Consider the following 18,939-nt stretch of genomic DNA (forward strand, 5'->3'; position numbering starts at 1 on the left):
TCTAATCTGGGACACAACTTCCAGCAAGCAGAGAGAGAACTGAAGGCTGAGGGGACCTCTGGCTACATCCCATTTTCAAATACGCTGTCACACTGGCTCTGTTTCTTCCAGTCCTTGTTCCCTATATTGAGCTAGCCTGTTGATAAAAGCTGTGCCTTCCCTTTAAGAACACGTGTCTTCTCCCAACCATCAGTTTTCTTTAAAGAGAAAAGGGGGAGAAAGGGAATAGCTACATAAAAATCATAGCCAAGGGCAGGAAAAGAACTAAATCAGTTGCTCTTTCGTCAGTGAGGGATATCATGACAATTCTGTGGTGGTGACTGCAACTCCTCTATCTTCAGCCTCCCTGAACACTGACACAGCAGAGGGGTTACCGATATAACACGCAGTCAAGCAGGGAAGCTGCAGCTTCTCTAGCTGTGCAAGTGCACCAGGCAATCCGAGACACGTCAGCCAGACCTTCCCGACAGGCAGCGCACCTTCAGCGGGAACTGCTGGGTAACCTCAGGGACATAGGCAGCCCCAGCCTGCTTCTTGTGCAGCGACACCACGACAAAGTACTCGAACAGCTGCCTCTCTTGGTACTCAATCAAGTCCCGTTCCAAGGTTTGGTACCGTGGGGTTTGCTTCAGGCGAGACTTCACGTGCACCAAGCGCTGGCTGTGAGCTACGAAAAATAAAGATCAGACACTGTGACTCTGTCTGGCTCTTTGCACAGAGCATCAACTGAGACTGAGGGATAAACTTGAAATCACCTCACTGCGTTTGCTTTGTCAGTGGCTGAGTAAGATGTGGGAACCATTTGGAAGCTGCACTATAAATATGAACAGAGATGGGCCATAATCTTGTGCCATCACCCTGAAGAGCTCTGGCAGCAGAAGGATTTCATGGATAGCTTTTACAGCTGAAGACAACCCAAACTGAGATCCATATGGGACATGATGTAACAGAGAATGTCTGGCCATTCATCCTAGCACTCATTTATGCATTTTTTTAAGGCCGGCACAGTGAGGTGATTGATCACCTTTGTTCAGAGGAGGCTGTAGGTAGCAATTCCCACAGTTTTACAAGAACAGCACTTGGGTCAGGCTAGGGCTCTGCGTCTGAATAATGCTGGGGACTCCCAGCTTCAATACACAGGCTGAGCTGTAGGTTGACAACAAAAGAACATGAAGAGAGGTGCAAATGAAAAATGCTGGCTCATGCCAGTTCTTCCTGTGCCTAAAACTAATCTCTCAGGGCCATGCTTCTACAAGTTCACCCAAGACAACGGGAAAACAAGAAAAACTGCCAAGCAAGCTGTAACTGCAACACACACATGAGCCACGGGACAATAAACATTCTAGCACGGAAAGTAATGAAAAGCTGCCTGCTGAGAAGAGACCAGATGAGATTCCCTGAGACCATCCCCCTGCTTTGTTTTACAGTTGCATCTCAAATTAAATCTCCATGATGTCTCCCTCAGCCCTACTACAAAAGAAAGGAAGAATTAACAACAAGCACAGACTACAGCACATTCTCACAACTATGCTTTTTGTGAAGGCGGGTAGCAACGCAACATTTTGACAAAAAGAACAACCACAGGGATACTGCAGGAACTCCAAAGACATAAGATGTCTGCTTGTGAGACAGGGTTTCCTGAGAGATAGTATATACTAAAGTATATAGACACTTGATCTTTTGTCTGGTAAAGTGCCACTTGCGGGCTATTCCAGACAATACAATTTAAAGCAATCATGAGGTGCCTCTTAAATCAGAAAGTGTAACAAACCCTGGACAGTTAAAGCCTTGGAAAGATGGCTTAGACTCCTTTCTCTTGTCACCTATTATATTATTTACTCTAAGGCTGTAAATCTTCAAAAGTTTTCAGAAGTGGTTTCTGTTTTACCAGGGACTTCAAAAGGAGCAGTGTCACAGCAATGCTGAGTGCTTCTGAAAAGCTTGCTCAAGATCTGCATTGTTTATATTCCGTGCAATCTACTAAAGATAGCAGAATTTCACTGCTGTCATCATGGCAGAGTTTGCCTTCAAAGATTTTTCCTTCCCAAGCGTCAGCACTTCTGGCTCTGACACTCAGTCTTATGATTTGCTGTGTCTCAGATGATGTACAGTGACTCTCCAAGCAGAGGTAACTGGCTGGTGTGATTGGCCTGTTACGTAAAACACACAAAGTTCCAGATACAGGAGACTTGCTAAATCATCTCACTTTCCTCTTTAAAATTAGGAAAGTCAACAGTTCAGCAAGGCATAAAGCAAAATACAGGTGTATTTAGAGCAAACAGCATGTGCCAGAGCTCCTATTCACACTTATGTAGACTTGCACAGCCACTCAGCCTCAGGTACAGATCTGGATATTGTTCAGAGTTCCATGCTCTTGGATTTGAGGTGACTTAATTCCCAGCTGCAGTTACTGAGAAACACAGGACGATGCACATGATTCACTATGGCAACCAGCAACAGACAAGAGCTTGAGTCTTCCTGGACACATCTACATTGTCTTTCTCAGCTAAATCTGAACATGGCCTACACTTCACAATATCATGTTTCAAGATAGTTGTGAATGTAATTTCTGTGCAATCTGGGTGCAAACCCTGTCTCCCGGCAAGCCCGAGAACCTGTCAAAAGGTACGTGGTGGCAGCAACTTTCAGCTGGATATTACTGATTTAGCAATACAGATAAAAGACTTTCCGATGCAGAGGAGAGCAAGAGCATACAGCAGTTCTTGTGTTGGAAGCTGTGTTCGTAAGAGGGAGATGAGTCTGAGGTTTCCCTTCTAAAAGCCTGAAAGAGAGTAAGGACTCCTAAACACAATGCACTGTGGTTGACACAGAGCCCAACAGCTGCTTATGCCTGTCTTTTCAGCTTGGGAACTGACCTGCTATCCAGATCAGGTGTGGCTGTGAGTCAGGAAACTTTAGAATCTGAGGGAGTTTCCATCTTGCATTCTAACTCTAACAGGACTTCGAACTTGCCACACTAATTCCCATAAGATTGTAATGTCCCCAGCATGTCCTGGGGTTAATTACCACTACAAGGAGGCTTCAGGAGACTGGTACATCATATAGCTCTACCAGAGTGAAGCAAGCCATTCCAGGAGAGTTTAACTAGCAATAAATTATACAGTGCAATTCTGTTTTCCTTTCCAGCCAGTGTGGCTGGTGGCTTTTCTCCCTTGGCAAACATGTGATGGGTTTCTGAACACCCAGTCCCACACAACACTGCTTCTGTCAGTCTGGTCACTCATTTCTGACTCTGAACTTAGAGAAATCTCACTGACTATGAAAGTCAGTGCAAAGAGCTTTGATGGGAGTTGGAACAGATGTTTGTTTTGGGCTCCTAAAGTCGTTTTCCCATGGATTTTCTTCTGGAGTACTGAGATCTTTGTCTTCTCACTGTGTTCTATGCAGAAACAAGCTCCTTCTCCAAAGGCTGAACACAGATGAGAGACCTCATCCCATGAGCTCAGAGCAGAGTTTATCAGGAGCCATTTGCTCTCTTCACACATTTGCCTTACCTTTCAGCTTCTCTTCAGTATCACTGTCTGATTCACTGTTTTCATCTGTAACTAGGAAAAAAAGGGGAAGGTGAATTAAATAAAATCTGCTTATAACTGTGTGTTTCTTATCACTGGCATGAGAAAGCCAGGGCTGGCAGCTTCAGAGGGAAGACAGTACATGTCCCAAGGTTCTTATTCTTTTCAAGGGTGCTCATACCCACAAATATTTAGCTTACCAACCTTGCTATCTTCTCCTTCATTCAGGGGAGAAAACACCCAAACCCCAAATAACAAAATCAATTTTGCACAGCCGTAAGAGTTGCATAAAGAATAAAATACCAGGGCAGTGTTTTATCGAAGTCTGTATAAGCACAACAACAAGGTAAAATACTGATTAATATGAAGTAGTTCATGGGACAAGGGATAAAAACAAGAAGAGAAAAAAACCCCCCACTGTCAGACTGAATCTGACTCAAGGCCTATATGCTCCAATAACCTATTTCTGTCAATGATGCTTTTGATGCTGCAGAGAGGGGTATAAAAAGTCTGGGATGCTTCTCCTGAAGTTTCATATAAACACACCCATCCACCCGTGGGCATCTAGTCTTTATAAAATAGGATAAACATTAAAAATTAATTATGGGAAACAAATAGAGCTGGTGGTCACCTTTTGCTGGAAATTGGAGTGTTTTGGAAAGAAACACTATGTTAGAAAGACCTAATTTTAATTTTTACAGAGATTAGATGTTTGAAAGTAATTGTTCTGAAGTATCTAAATGCTTTGGGCAAGTTGTTGACTGACAGTGGGAGGCTGAAAGTCTCAATCCTGCTATGATGGCAACGGTCCTACAGTCAGCTCTAAAAACCCTGATTCCTAACTGAGGCTATTTGTTTATTGGGATGGAGAAGAAACAGGACTGTTTCAAAATCTACTGTCTTTCATTGGACAGTTCACTGAAGTGACACATTCCCACAAAATATTTTGATCTCAACAAATCAGAATTTTTGGACAGAACATTCTTCTCCAAAGCATCCAGCTTATTCCAGAAATAAACATCAAAAAGGGGGGACATGTTTGGTGCGACCTATAAGGTTATCATGCAAAGCCATGGAATGAAAATGAAGCAAGAAAACCAAAAAGCTTCCATTTTAATTGAAGTCTTCTGGCAGAGGAACAGCCCTCATCTTACAGAAAAAAAAAAAAAAAAGGTGGAAACCCCAACTCAGTCTTAGTCTGGACTGGAAGAAGCGCTAGAAGACGTCACATAAATCACTAAGCCAGCCTAAAGGGTAAGACAAGTCCTCAAAAAGTCTTGGATGTATGATGATTCAAAGTTCCTTTACCTTTCCCTGAATTGCTCTCTGTAGACTGCGATAATCTCTTGACACGTTTCTTTCCCCTCCGCGCCTCATAAATGGCATTGATTTTCAACACAAGCTGCTCAGCAAACACACAAACAAACAAGGTTATTTCCCTCCCCAGGCAAGAAAGTAAGTTAGAATTTAATGTAAAGTGCTCTGTTTCCCAGCTTTGGCCATATTGAAACTCTTCCCTTGATGGCCCAGAGCTCACAATTACCCGGATCTATCACAATTAGAGGATCTCTCCTGCGCTGCCACTGGCCACGCTCACTCTGGTACAGAAGCTGGCACAGCAGGAGCCCAAAGCAACAAGCCCTGATGAAAGGCCATGTCTTAGTGCCTTCCACACTCTGTGGCCACATGAGCTTGACAGTGTCCACCTCTCCATACTGTGGTCCACGCTCCAAGGACCAGAGGGTCCCTTGGAAACCTGTCCTGGTCTGCAGGTTTGGAAGCAGAAAACTGGCTGGAGGATGACTGAAGAAACTGAGATGGGTGGGAGCCAGAAATGTTGAAGTATTTTATTCTAGTGGTTTTCTTTGCAAATCCTTTAATCTCTGGCCTCCCAGCTGACCAGGAGAGAGGATGTTAGTGTTGGGCATAGCTGGGCTCAGTGGCTCATTCACTCACTCTGGTCTCTGTTCATTCCTGACGGGAAGGGGAATTGCAGTAGAAGCATGCCAGGATTCCCCAAGCCTCCTTAAGCAGATCTGCTTCCTTGTCAAGGTCCCAGGCAGGAGCAGGAGGCTACAGCTTTCAGATTTATTCCAGAAAGTCTGTGATCCCTGCACACATGTCCTGAGAGCTCAAGGTAAGACAGGCCCACCACATACTTGGTCAGGGAGTTCTGAATCCGAACATTCAAGTGGGAGGCAGGATAATCTGATGTGGAAGCACAGCCTCCACCCAGATGTCCAGCTCAAGTCTCAGGTCGATGTTATCACTGTCACAGCAAACCTCAGTTCTGAGCTTGGTCTGCAAGACTGCTCAGTGGCACGCTCTGGCAAGTAAATCCCTGTAAGCTTCTTTTCAATTGGCATAAAAGTCACCCAGCGTGAACACACCAACAGAGCTCAAGCACACACAGGTGTGTAGGCATATTGGGAAAGAAAACCTGAGACATTTGCAGTCTTTGGCTCATTCCTGAAGGGCTGAGGTATTCCAAATGATATATGATATCATTACATGATTCAAGATGATATATGATTCAAAAATCAGGTATGCAAACATGAACACAGATCTGGCGACCAGGAAGCAAAGACGATACACAAACACATCCCTTTTTCCCCAAATGGAAACTGTGCGTTCAGAAAAAGATCATCACAGACGACTCCTGGTAGCCTCCACTTGTCCAGCAAAGACTGGGATAAGCAACTGTGTTTTTATAACTGTGTCTTTGAAACATTCAATAGATAGACTGCTGCCAAACCTCATTTGGACTGAATACACATCCTGCCAGATTTGAAAGAAAATAAAATTGAAACGGAGTCACGCTGTATCTAAATATGAAGTAGGAAACACGGCTGCAGAAAATGTTCATAACTGCAGACAAGTCCTGCTGTCATTCAAATGTCAGTGTGTTCTTTGCTCACCTACAATCACACCTTACCTTGAATTAGAAACAGCCAGTGCATGAATCAGACCGAGCGAAGAACAATAGATTTTTGAGGAGGAAACAAACATACAACACACAGACAATTTCTGACTGTCCTATCCAAGAAGCACAGAAGGAAGTATGATGGGGTGTGTCTTTCTGCAAAAATACTAACTGCTTTTTTCCCCTCTACCATACTTCAACTTTTATCCCAAAATTATAATCCTTCTTTTTTTCTTTTTTTTTCCCCCTTATTATCTCTCCCAAAAATCACGAAGTCTCAGATTGAAAAATAACTTCTTCAAAACTTGCAGACATGTTTGTGTGCCTTCTCCTTCAGGCAGAAAGGGGTTTAAACACAAGTCAAGACAATAGCCAGGACAAGAGCAATATTGCAGAGATGCCACATTGGGAACTAAAGAAAACACTGTCTCACACTAACATTCCTGCCTGGAAGAAGCCAAACAAAAAAGACAAAGACCTATATTTACCTTAGGAATCTTCCTTCTCCTCTTGCCATTCTGAGAGTCTCCCAAGGAGAAGAAGGTGTCATCTGGACTGCTGGGGGTCGAGGGAGGGCTGATTTTGGATGGTGACCCAGTCCCATCACGGCTCAGTTTCCGTATGTCTGGCAGTTTGAAACTCCGACGCTCCGAGTTTTGTCGGAAAAAAATGGGTTTGGAAAGCAACTGGAAATCAAAAAGAAGGAATGAATGATCACAGTACCTCATGTACCTCTGCTTCATTGCTAGCACTGTCACTGCAGTAAATCCAGCGGGGCAGCCACAGCACTCAGCTGTCAAAACAAGGGTGTCCACAGATATCTCCGCATGAAAGAAACCCACCCATCTCCCTGGCTGGACCAGGACCATCTTGACCATCTTAACAGCAACTTAAACATCTCATATTCATTCCAAACCCAAACACAACCCCAGGGGCTGGCCAAGAAGCCTTGTTCCAGCGTGAAAAAAAATCTCCTGGGACTTGGGTAATCCAGAGGCTGGGATTGTAAACAGGACAAGGCTAACCAACCAACCGACCACAAACATTTGGGATAAGGAGCAGCTAGCCAGGAGAAAGAAACAGAGAAGCAGTGAGACTGGACAAAAAGCACTGTCAGTATGGCTGTCTTTGACAGTAAGCAGAACCAAGTATTTCAGAGAAGGGTACAAAAAGTGCCACGTCAGACAATTATGGACACTGGTTTCCTCCTAAACGCATGAGCAAGTTCAATGGTAGCACATCAGTAGATACTTAAGTACCAAAGTTCTTAAAGTCTCTGATCAAAAATAGCATCAGAGAGGTAGAAAGCTCAGTTCCACATACTCTTCTCACCAGAAAGATACAAATCATTTCTCACCAGAAAGACTGTCATTAAGAACAATTTCTGCCATCTCCTACAGAATATCCCAGTAGTTATGCCAAGGTTAAACTGCACCTTTTGTGGGTACTGTATCTGCATTCCCAGAGGATATATCTACATAACACTAAGTGTGGGGGAGAGTTATCCAACCTAGTTCTGATCAAGTCAAAGCAGCACTGTAGCTGTTGCTGAGGCACCATGATCTGCCTCCATCAACAGACACACTCAGTAGTTATTAGTCAGACCAATTAATTCACCCAGGTTAGCTCAGGAGTCTCTGGATGGTTTGGCAGAAGATGCTCAACTCACAGAAACACTTGCCACCCACAGAGAAGTCACAGATTAAAATGAGACTGGGAAGAGCCTTCGCAGCAAAGAACCTCACTCTGCACTAGCGATATGAGCCACGACTGGAAGTCTGCGCAGAACCTTTCCCCATCACTCTCTAGGCTGGGCAGGTTCTCCTGCACAACGCACACTGCAGCTTTAAACACATTAGTTGCCAAGGTTGCTGCAGCACTGCTTTTCTGAGTGATGCAGATCATGGCTTTTAGATGCCAAAGCACTGTAGTGTAACATGATCACTCCCATTCTGCTCTCTCCTGCAAGTCTCCTAGTGGGAACCGTATCTATGGTGAAAGGCATTCCTGTGCAACACTGCAACCCCCTTGTGATAGCACGTGTGGGAAATCAGGGGGCACAGGAGATTGCAAAGCTCTCTGAGAGAAATCAGCTTCATCCTGATGCTCATATACATAGACCCTAACTAGCAGCAAGGAAAATGGATTGAGAACCACAGAACAATTTTCACTTTAAAGGGTTGAATTATCCAAAGAAACCTTAGGTGCTGATTAAGCTGGTTGGAAAAGAGCAACGTGTCAAGAAACACTGCACATAAAACTTCTAAAAATGTTGGATAAGAGCTCTAATAATAGTTGCAACTTGGAAAGCATGGGAAAACCCTTTGGTTAGGAAAGCTGTGTTTAGATCCCTGCTATCCACTCTGAACTCACTTGTTGCCAAGATGACTTCGCCTGTCACGCTGTCCCTGCTCTTACAGGCTTGGACTATCTAAACAGACAACGTGAATCCACCAGAACAGCTTGGGAGGCTGAAAGCAGGGCTGGCCTTGGTAAGCCCTGAGCTCTGAGCAAAAGGTGCCAACCAAAGTTTGACCTCTTCTGATGGCTGCAGAGACAATGAGGAAAAGAGCACCAGGCCGTGAGCTGGGCTGTGGTGGGGACACCCTTCTAATGTTGGTCCTCTACCCCAGGGACTGGCATTGCAATACTTACCAGCAACTCATCACAGAGAGAGCAAAAAAGGTATCCTAAGGGAGGGGCTGCAGAGGCACCTCGGCATCAGCACGGGCAGACTGCACACTGCCCGCTGACACTGAGCCAACACTACTGCAGGCCTTGATTACCCAAGCACTTAAATGCCCTCTTTGAGGGGAGGAAGGTTTTCTCACCCTTATTAGGAAGGCAATCCCAGAGAGAAAAAAAAGTGAAAGCCAGCAAACCATTTGTATAAGGGAAAGCTGGGGTTCTTTTACTTTGCTAAAGGACAATCTCACTGCACTCCGTGGCAAAAGACAAAAAGGAAAAAACCCTGACACGATGAAAGCGTCCACTTTTTCCACACAGGACCTGGATTTCACCCAAAATCTACTGGAGCAGGAGAGGTAGCCACTTGAACCAAAGTACCTTAGTGGGAGTCCCAGGTACAGAAGAGGTGGGGGATGCTGGGAAGGTCAGGACACACTTCTTCCCCAAACAACGGCTGTTGGTCTCAATGTCTTCGTAAGGGTTTTCCTTTGATGGTGGATCTGCCACAAAAAGTCACAAGCAAGAGCCTGTAAGTGCAGAAAATCCTTGAGGTCTGCCATAAAAATCTGTTTGGGGATCTGTTGGCCTTCTCACACCTCCCACATCAGACATAAAGACCTGTTCTCAAGCATTCCTGCAATTGCTTCATTCTCTCCATAGCCCTAGAAGTCCAGCTGCTTGCTGGACAGTGTCCAAACCCTGACACAGACACATGCAGCCATAGAAACATATCACAGATAATACATATGGAAAAGACCCAACAAGTCCTCAAGTTCATTTTCCTGTCTCCAGAAGAGCTGTGAGGTTCTCATGCACATTGGTAAATAATTATATTTCCTCCTTTCCACTCTTCTGCTTAGAATTGCCCAAATAAGTCTGAGAGCTGAAGGTCAGCATAAAGGCTCTCTCTCCTCTGTTTAAGCTCCACATTTAGGGGGGCTTAAACACCCCTATACTCTCTAAAGTGATGACCTCTGGTCATCACTTAATTGGGGCTGAAGTGATGCACTGCTCTTAGGCTTACTGAAGAAAGATTTAATCCACTCTCCAAACTTGGATGTCTATCATGCAACACAGGTTTTCAAACACATCTAGCAATCATGGATGCCTCAATCTCACATGTTGCATTTTAGAAAGAGGGAATGGCTATTTACACTGAAAATATACTTCAGCTGTCATGTAACTGGGTAGACTGGAAAAAAGAAGAACAAGCTTGAGTTCTGTTTCCTGGTCCATCCTCAAACTGCTAGGCATGTCCAGTTAACTTCAGTCTAGAATAAAGTCCCTCCTTTTGACAAATAAACCTTGTCATTCATCTGCCCGGCGTGACTTCCAATATTCCAGGTAAGCGATGGTGAACAAGTAAAAAGATGGTGCATGAAGGAAATCTGTGTGACTTGCTGGGAAATGGAATGGTGGTCCCCACAGCTGAACCCTCCCTAAATCACACATATGAATGTGTGTAGGTGTGGGCTTGCATGCCCTGATGGACACGTATGATTATCTGTGGGTCAGCACTAAAGTCCTGTGGCTGAAGTCTTGGTTCTCCCTCCATTGGTGTGGTTTTCACATCTTGTTTGTTTTGTGGATTAAACTTGTCTGTGGTCTTGTGAAAAACAAAACTGCAGCTTTTTTTGAGTTATCCCAATCTACCCCTTTTCCCAAGCTTCCATGGTAACACCACCAGGATTGCAGGAACCAATTAAAGATCACTGATTTCAGGCAAAGCCTAGACATGCAGCAAGAAAACTAAAAACCAAACATACTCTATTAGCTGACAATTACCCATAACTTTGTTTTCTTTTAATCTTTGTAACTAAAAGCTGGAGGGGAGAGGAATTTCAGGCTGGTGTTTGAGTTCCCTGCAAGCTTGTGACACAGGGGTGTTCTTGTGTTTGAATAGATGGATTTGCCTTTACAGCCACTCTGTAATGCTATCCATGTTATTCCAGCTGACAAGGTGACCCTTACTCAGTGGTTTCTGAGACCTCCCATCATGCCCCAACATAAAACCCCCCCAGCAGCCGCTCAGGAACTCCCTATTCCTTTGGACCTCCAAATAAAGAGAAGAAAAAAAGCAAACACAAGGCCCTTAGCCCCAGAAATGAGGCCAACAACTTCAAAAATGTCAAAATGGATGGATTGGAACTACGTCGTCTGCCATCAGTCCCAAAGGAACACAAGTCCCTTAAGAGAGCTTTCTCATCAAGTGCGATCAGACTTTATTCATATTAAAATAATAGTGCCTGGCCTCCTCCTGAGAAAGAGCAGTTCCTCCCATGCTGAACAACACAGACCACCTTTGTAGGATTTCAGCTGCATGGCAAGAGCTGGTGCACCCATTCTTCCCATTCTGCTGAACTCAGCAGAGAGCCTACAGCTACAAAAACTCATTAAGGCTTTTTCAGGGGGGTGCTTCTATTCTGTGTTCCATCAAAGGCCATCTAACTCACAATATTAAGAAATACCATCTCAGTTTCAAAGATTGTAGGACTTAAGTTTCTTAATTGCAACAAACCTGTTCCTGAGCTAAGTTTTCAGACTGTCCGCATTATCTCAGCGGTGACAAGCTCACAATGGACAGATCAGAGCTGTCAGAATTAATCCACGGGACAAAAGGAAGACAGAGGAGAGATACCAGCAAAAAATAAAAGCTGTTTCCCACATGCCTCAGGTTCATCTTTGAGGCTGATAAGTTTTGAAATATTCCGTCCATTTTTCTTATTACTTGCCAATAATCTGTGTAAAATGTGTCCCGGTTTACATCCGGACAATAAACATACTTTATTCAGCACCTCTGGTGAATGCCTGCAGACCATGAGTCCCAGTCATTCAGCATTAGCAGCCAACTCCCTTCCCTGTCCAGAGTTCCTACCCAGGATGTCCTCATAGACGTTCTCCTCAGATAAAGTGCGTGTGAGGGCCAGCTTGGTCTGCGCGTACCAATCCACCCGGCCGTTCTCAGACGATGACTGCAGTAAGTCTTCAAACTCATAGGACTTCCTGTACCATTGATGGGAGAGGAGAAGGAGCAGAGTGATACAGTTAACCGACATTTGTAACCAAATTACAGCTAATTCACTTCTCCAACACGCCACACAGCTGACAAAATTAGCGAGATGAGAATGTTTCACAGCCTCATCCCATATAAAGCGTGGAAAAGCAGTTGGTTTTTTAACAGCCACACAACTAAAGGCAATTTGGGGATGTCACAGATAAGTGGGGTTGTCATGGCAATAGTACACTGTGAAGATGCAAGTGTTAAGTGACACATCCTGTGACACTGCACAGAACTTTAGGCCATGAGAGATCCCATTTACAGCACAGATCCCACCCTAGACAGGAATATGGAAGGCCCAAAATCAGCAATCTGAGTGGCACAGGAAAACAATACTTGCATGCAGGACAGTAGAAAAGGTAAAACCAGTTAAGTTTCCTCCACAAACAAACCTAAAAAGTATTGATTTCCTTTCTGCAACTGAGCCAGGAATTTTCAGGTGACAGTTTATACAGAGGGCATTAGAAAAGCTGTGTATTTTATGTTCCCCATCCCAAAAATGTGTTGCAATCATGTAGGACGGAAGAAAAGGCAAGAAAGAACTCCAGAAGAATATATACACACCAGATTCAGTTTAGAGGAATAGGTTTACTACGAACTGTGAAAATGCTGTGGTAGAGCCTTGACATTATCATTCCAGATCCTGTTCCAGACCAGCTGTGGTCATTTCGTAATTAAATAGATTTTCTGCTAAAAAAAACCCAAAACAAAACCCCAAATCCCTCAATCTTGGGCTTGAAGGTTAAGCCATATAATACAGTGACCATAAAGGCCAAATCTGCTCTGACTTATCCCTTCGCAGTTACCCTGCGAGGCTGTGCTGGCCACTCATACGTTCTCAGAGAGATGACTGAGTGCTGGTTATGATGGAGACTGAGTGAAGGGGGAAGACTTGTCTCTCTCATAGAAAGATGGGAAGGTGGAATTCCACCTTCAAGACCAACACCTTTGTGAAACACAGCCCAAATACCTGTGGTCAGCGTTGTTCTTGTGCTTCCCGCTCCAGAGCCTCCTGCTGACAGCTGATGGGGGAGGAGAGGAGGGCAGAGGAGGGGGAGGAATGGATGGCAGAGGGGGTAAGTTTCTTTTATTCCTGGCTGCTGGCACCCAGTCCTCTTCCCCCTCGTGTTTGAAAGTCCGTCGGGGCTTTGGCAGTGGGTTGATGAAGGGCTTCTTCTCTGGCACCCCTGGCTCCGTGTACACATTCTCCACCGTGCAGTGCTTGGACTTCACATGAGAAGTTCTTATCTCTTCCAGAGTCCCAAAAATCGGCTCACTGATTTCAAGGTCCATGCCAAGAAGCCTTTTGTTGAGCTCAGCCCCACATATGCTCTCATGGCCCTCGGGAGCGGCGTGCCCTTGTGCTGCCTTCTCCTGCACGCACTGTGGGGAATAGTAAGTACCAGGCAACTGTGGCTGCAGCTCTGCTGAGCCGTCTTTCAAAGCCTGCTCTAGCTTCTTGACCTGACTAAGTACTGAAAGATTCTCCTTCTGGATCTCCCACTTCCCGCCTTTCACCTCCTTGCATTTTCCAGGGCTGAACTCCACTTCCTCATCCTTCTGCGCCTCCCCCTTTTGCTCTGCTGCCTGCCCTGTGCCTTTCTGAGTTCCTGCTTTCCGCTCATTCTCTTTGCCTGCCCCTTTGCACTCCAGTTCCCAGTTCACAAGTCTCTTGGCCTCCACCTTCCGAGTCACCAGTGCTTCCCCAGTTGTCTTCTCAGGTACACAGGGCATCTTGTGCTCCTCTTTAACTCCTGGTTCCTCCTCTCTGCGAGGAGAAGACTGAGTTTCCTTTTTCCCTTCCCATTCTGAAATTTTGTCCTTGATGCTGAAAGACTTATTCCTCAAGCCAATTTTTCCAGGTGACCGTACATTCTGAGTACCTCCTACCTGTCTCCTGATGATTTTATTGTTTTCTTTGACATTCAGATCCACAGACGGGTCACTGATAATCATTTTAGGACTAAGCATGTTCTGCTGAAAGCAGTCTAGCCTTGGATCCAGCATCAAGTTCTCCAAGGCTCCCAGTGGGTTCTTCACCACAGAAGAAACCGGTTCAGCTTCAGGTGTTAAACCCAGGGCAACAGAGGCAACTTCAGAACATCTCTCACTCAAAAGTCCACACAAACGTCTTTCTAATTCCTTCACAGCTGCTGTATTGTTATCTGCAAGCTTGATCCTACATATCAAAGACAAAAGAGAAGAAATGTTCACCGCCACTGCTCACCCTTGGTTAAGCTCATCAGCTCCTCAGGCTTTACTCGTGAACCTGATAACAGCACAAGATGCTCAAACTAAGCACCTGAGAAGGGCTTAGAGGGGAGGATGCTCAGGGAAAGATCCTTCTAGCCAGAACACAATGCTCTCCTCTCATTACAAATAAGACAGAGTTTGAAATGAAGCTTTTCTCTGCGGCAGAAGTAGGGGGCAAGCAAGAGAGGTCTTTTTTGTACATCAGACATGCTGATGCCAATCAGAGGCTCATGAACATGCATGTGTGTGTGTGTGTGCGTGCAAAAGGGCAGCAGACTTTTGGACATCATCAGGCATTAAGCCAAGAAATGCAAAATGGACCACTTGCAAACATCAGCAAAATTGCCGCTGCTGAACAGAGAAAACATGACACAGTTGGCATTCCTCTAGACCCTGCTCAGAGGATCTCTGTGCATCCACCCAAATGTTCCCCAAACACATATGGATGCACAAAGACTGCACTTTTACCACCATTCCAGGTCACACATGGGCTTAGGCTCCAATGCACCAAGGCAAACTCCCAGAGCACCCAGACACCAGATTCAACATTCTCAGTTTAAATGTCTTCACTGTTTGAGTCCAAAGTGCACAAAAAATCCCCAATATATTTAGTCTAGGGATTTCCAAGTGTGTGATAACACAGTATCAATATTGTGATATTTTATTAATATAGTAAAATTCCAGCTGAACATGCAGTTATTCCAGTACATAATGTTTCTGAGCTAAAGCACTTAACCATGTCCTTGAGGTTTGCCTGGGCTTGGGAAAGAGCATGAGGACAACCCAAGGCAGTTACTGGGATGCAAACCCATATCACTAGTCCCATTAGTCCCATTTAATCACAATCCCAACACTGAGATTCCACTAGGGAAATTGCCTCATTCACTTAAAAGTGTCAAGTGTGCCTCTTCCAGAACTCGGCACTCTTGTAAGAGCATCCATGGGGATGCCCGGTGTGCTGGCAGGCCTTGAGCTTTGTCCTGGAGAGAAGCAATGCTGGCAGCCATTGCAGACTCAGCTGCAGTGCAAATTGAGCTTGGGGACAGGTTTCTGAGCAGAAATGGGACCTGAGCCGGACAGTGTTCTTTCCCAGCTTCGCAGATATTTAACTCCTGGCTGTCTCAATGACACCATGCTTTGGTTAAGAGCTGGCACCATGGTCTTTCCCAAGGAGCTGAGTATCACAGTGCCACTGGTGGATGGACTGCAGAGAAGAAATCAAGGTTGGACAGTGGGAAAAGCCTGCAATGGGTGGGCACAGTGGGGCTTGTCTGAGGAATCTCCAAGTGTTGATGATTTCAAGCACAGGCAGGGCAAACATGACCAGGGATATCATCAGTACAAATGGTCATGGCCTTGGGACAGACCTTTTCTAGCACTATGAGTCTGGGATATCATAAGTCTGACTGGATGATACAATGCACAGCATCACAGTCCAAGATGGGACCTAGGGGTTTTAACGGGTGAGGAGAGAGAGACAGTGCAGAGCAGAGAGAATGTTTCCTTCCTTTGTTTTGCTTTGTGTTAGGGATAATAAACATAAGCAAAGCATCCTGCCACTGAAACATGGAAAGCTCTCACCTCTCAACGGACTTGCAGACAGTGCTTCCAGACTTGCTGCTCACGTCAGCCGCCTTGCTAGCTGTCATCATGTCAGCACACAGCAGGGCAGCAGGTCACCTGCAGACAGACACACGGAAGAAGAATTGCTCTATGCTCAGCATCCTCTTCTTTTCCTTCTACACACACACACATATACGTATGTTTCTCCTTGAAATCCAAGAGAGGAGGTGAAGCAAGATATGACAGCTCTCTGAGGACAGCCCAGGTTTCCTCCTTTGTGAAATGGGAAGAGGGGTGAAGGCATTAACCCTCAGAAGTTCAGGGAGGACTTGACAGTTTTTGAGGGCAAAAATTGCCTGAGTCAGCATCAATTGCTGTACCGTGACTTGAATATGGAACATGTTTTATATGAAGGTTTTTACTGTTGCCAAAATCTTGGTGGATTTAGATTTTTTTTCCCCCTCGCAGAAGACTAAAACAAAAACAATTTTCAACCAACCTATGTTAAGGCCACATGTCTGAAGTGATTGCTGTGCACACAGCACTGTCACAACATTCACAGCTTGGGACAGAAAACATTTTAGACTGTGGAGACACTGCACTGCAGCCACTGGTCTTCACTCTGGTGGGTCATGTTAGGCTGCTACTGATCTCATTTCAGAGGACAATGCCCCGTGGGGGTAAGATAAATCAGTCACAAAAATGAGTTTGCCTCTTGATTTCTAGAATTCATGGAGTCACTGTCCCTCTCTTTTGAGTGCCATCATTACCCAGTCAGTGCAACAGACTCCATCTTCTTTTTATTGAGCTACAGTGCTCTTACTTGTTAAATAAAAATAGAAGAATTACTCTGTTATTCTGTAGCACCATCTCTCCCCACTTCTCAGGGTACTCTACAGCATGGCAATGACAACAGGCTCACCATCTTGTAGGCAATACTTGGAAAATCTGGAGCCTCTCAGATCTGTCCAAGGGGCTGGTCTGAGAGAGGCTGCCCCACCATGCTGGGCATTTGACAACAAGACCGGGTGCCTCTTGTCATTAAAAAAATAAAACCCACCACAGCAGAAACAGCAAAAAACAAAAGGATCTCTCATTTCCACTGTGTAAGTTTTCAGGCAGAGAAAGGAAAAAAGCAGGGGGTGGGGGAAAATCGGTTTTGTTTGTTCACAGTTTTCTCTCCCTCCCTTTATTCTACACTGGCAATGTTCCTAAGGCGAGGAGTGAACTCTGGGTCAACTCAATGTGTACACACTCGGGGCAGCTCATTGCTAACCATTTAGCAGACTCTCTTTTCCCAGACAATAAACCCCCTTGGCTTCTCTTCCTCATTAGTAACTGGAACAAACACCCACTTCACTTCTAGACACAGAACAGCCCTGCAACACTGTCAAGAAAATTTACCAGCCTGAGGAACAAAATCTATTCATCCACCCGTTAACTGTTATGGATTGAAAATAATGAAAAACTAACGATAGCTTGTGGCCCTGGCCAAAGAATGACTCACCCAGGCAGCCAAAGCGGATTCCTGCAAAGCTGCAACAGAGCCTGCTCTGCACTTGGCTTACAACATTCCCAGAGCAGGGATAGTCCCTTCACTCAGCACTCATCTAGTGCCTCGCACAGCGGGGTCAGTGCCCGCAGCTCCTTGGCACTGCCTGCAGCAGTGAGGAACACAACAACACGAGTCGGCACACACACAACCCCTGTGGCTCTGCTGAAACGTGGAACGATCGCTTGGAATGAGCTCTTCATAAGATCACACAATTTCCCCACCAGGAAACTCCATCTCTCAGCCTTTTCCAACAGTCCCCTAATAAACAGTACCTTTAAAACAAACATCTGGGTACCAGCAAATGCGTGCTGGTGCTCAGCACAGTCACACGCCTGACTCTTCCTGCAGGAGAGGCGAAAAAGAAGATAACACAGAACAAGAGGTGCACTCACTTCTTCATTTGTAGTGGATGGGACAGTGCTCACCCCATTGGTGAGCAGAAGCAATCCACGAGGCAGTTGCTGAGCACTGCAAGAGTCTCCTGTGAAAGGAGCACCACTGCAATCAGCAAGACTTGGAACCAAGGCCAGAGGGACATTTGCCCCCTCCAGGCACCACATGTGGCAGGAGTAACCAAAGCAACACACTTGCACTAGGCAGAATAAAGAGTGGCCCAGGAGCTCCCAAAGCTATGACAACAGCCAGGTACCTACAGATGCACCCACCACTTAGGGGACTAAAGTCATCCCTAGGAAATACACAGAGGGCTGTGCCTTCATCCTGAGCAGCAAGGCACACGTGGTGGTCTCAGCGTCACCTAGGGGATTACTGTAGAACATTTACTGGTTCTGCTCAAAAGAATAAATATTTATACAAACACACCAGAAGTCATGAGGGGAAAAAAATCTGGAATAAACGAGCAGAAAATAATAAGGTACCTCCCAATTAGTCTAACAGTCAGATAATTTGCTTGGGGCCAATCCCAAAACCAAATGAGCTTCAAAGGTAATGGGATCATCTCTCAGGTTAATAAGGTCACCAGAAGGGACTTGCAGGCCGGACCCACAAGCATTGCCAACACCTGACCAGAAGAAGCTGGGATGGCAGTGACAGAAAATTGCCTCCAGTAGACAAAGAAGATCTACTTTTTGTTTTCCGAGGTTTGGCTGCACAAGGCACCCAGAGTTAGTGTGATAGTTCACTGCAAAAGGCAAGGGGAACTCTTGTTCCTCCTGACTCCCTATATCTCTGCTATGATCAGCTACACACTACCCTGACTGTGTGCTGGCTCAGGCTCTCTGGAGCACCTCTGGGACCTGCTGTAGCTCACTGTGAGTTTCTGACAAAGCAGTACGTGGAAAGGATCCAACACGCACACGATCTGGTACAAGGAAGGTGATGAGGTTGTGAGGACAGGAGGGGAAGG

General features: G+C 45.4%; 1 protein-coding gene across 3 annotated transcripts in view; it reads right to left on the reverse strand.

The window, feature by feature from the left end:
- Positions 1 to 18,939, reverse strand: part of DENND2A (DENN domain containing 2A) — a 58,539-nt gene that overhangs the window by 18,534 nt on the left and 21,066 nt on the right. For 2 of the 3 annotated variants that reach the window (XM_027881181.1, XM_027881182.1), the window contains exons 2-9: positions 16,037 to 16,135; positions 13,173 to 14,381; positions 12,020 to 12,147; positions 9,523 to 9,644; positions 6,945 to 7,142; positions 4,842 to 4,935; positions 3,516 to 3,566; positions 480 to 667 (exon numbers count right to left, since the gene is read on the reverse strand). In XM_027881181.1, coding sequence (XP_027736982.1) covers positions 480 to 667; positions 3,516 to 3,566; positions 4,842 to 4,935; positions 6,945 to 7,142; positions 9,523 to 9,644; positions 12,020 to 12,147; positions 13,173 to 14,381; positions 16,037 to 16,107 — 2,061 coding nt within the window. In that variant the 5' untranslated portion in view covers positions 16,108 to 16,135. The remainder of the gene's footprint in view (positions 1 to 479; positions 668 to 3,515; positions 3,567 to 4,841; positions 4,936 to 6,944; positions 7,143 to 9,522; positions 9,645 to 12,019; positions 12,148 to 13,172; positions 14,382 to 16,036; positions 16,136 to 18,939) is intronic. The other variant, XM_027881183.1, reaches the window with a different exon arrangement.

Source organism: Empidonax traillii, unplaced genomic scaffold, assembly GCF_003031625.1.
Source record: "Empidonax traillii isolate 1590-97213 ecotype Southwest subspecies unplaced genomic scaffold, ASM303162v1 scaffold84:size2688230, whole genome shotgun sequence".
Taxonomy (NCBI): Eukaryota; Metazoa; Chordata; class Aves; order Passeriformes; family Tyrannidae; genus Empidonax; species Empidonax traillii.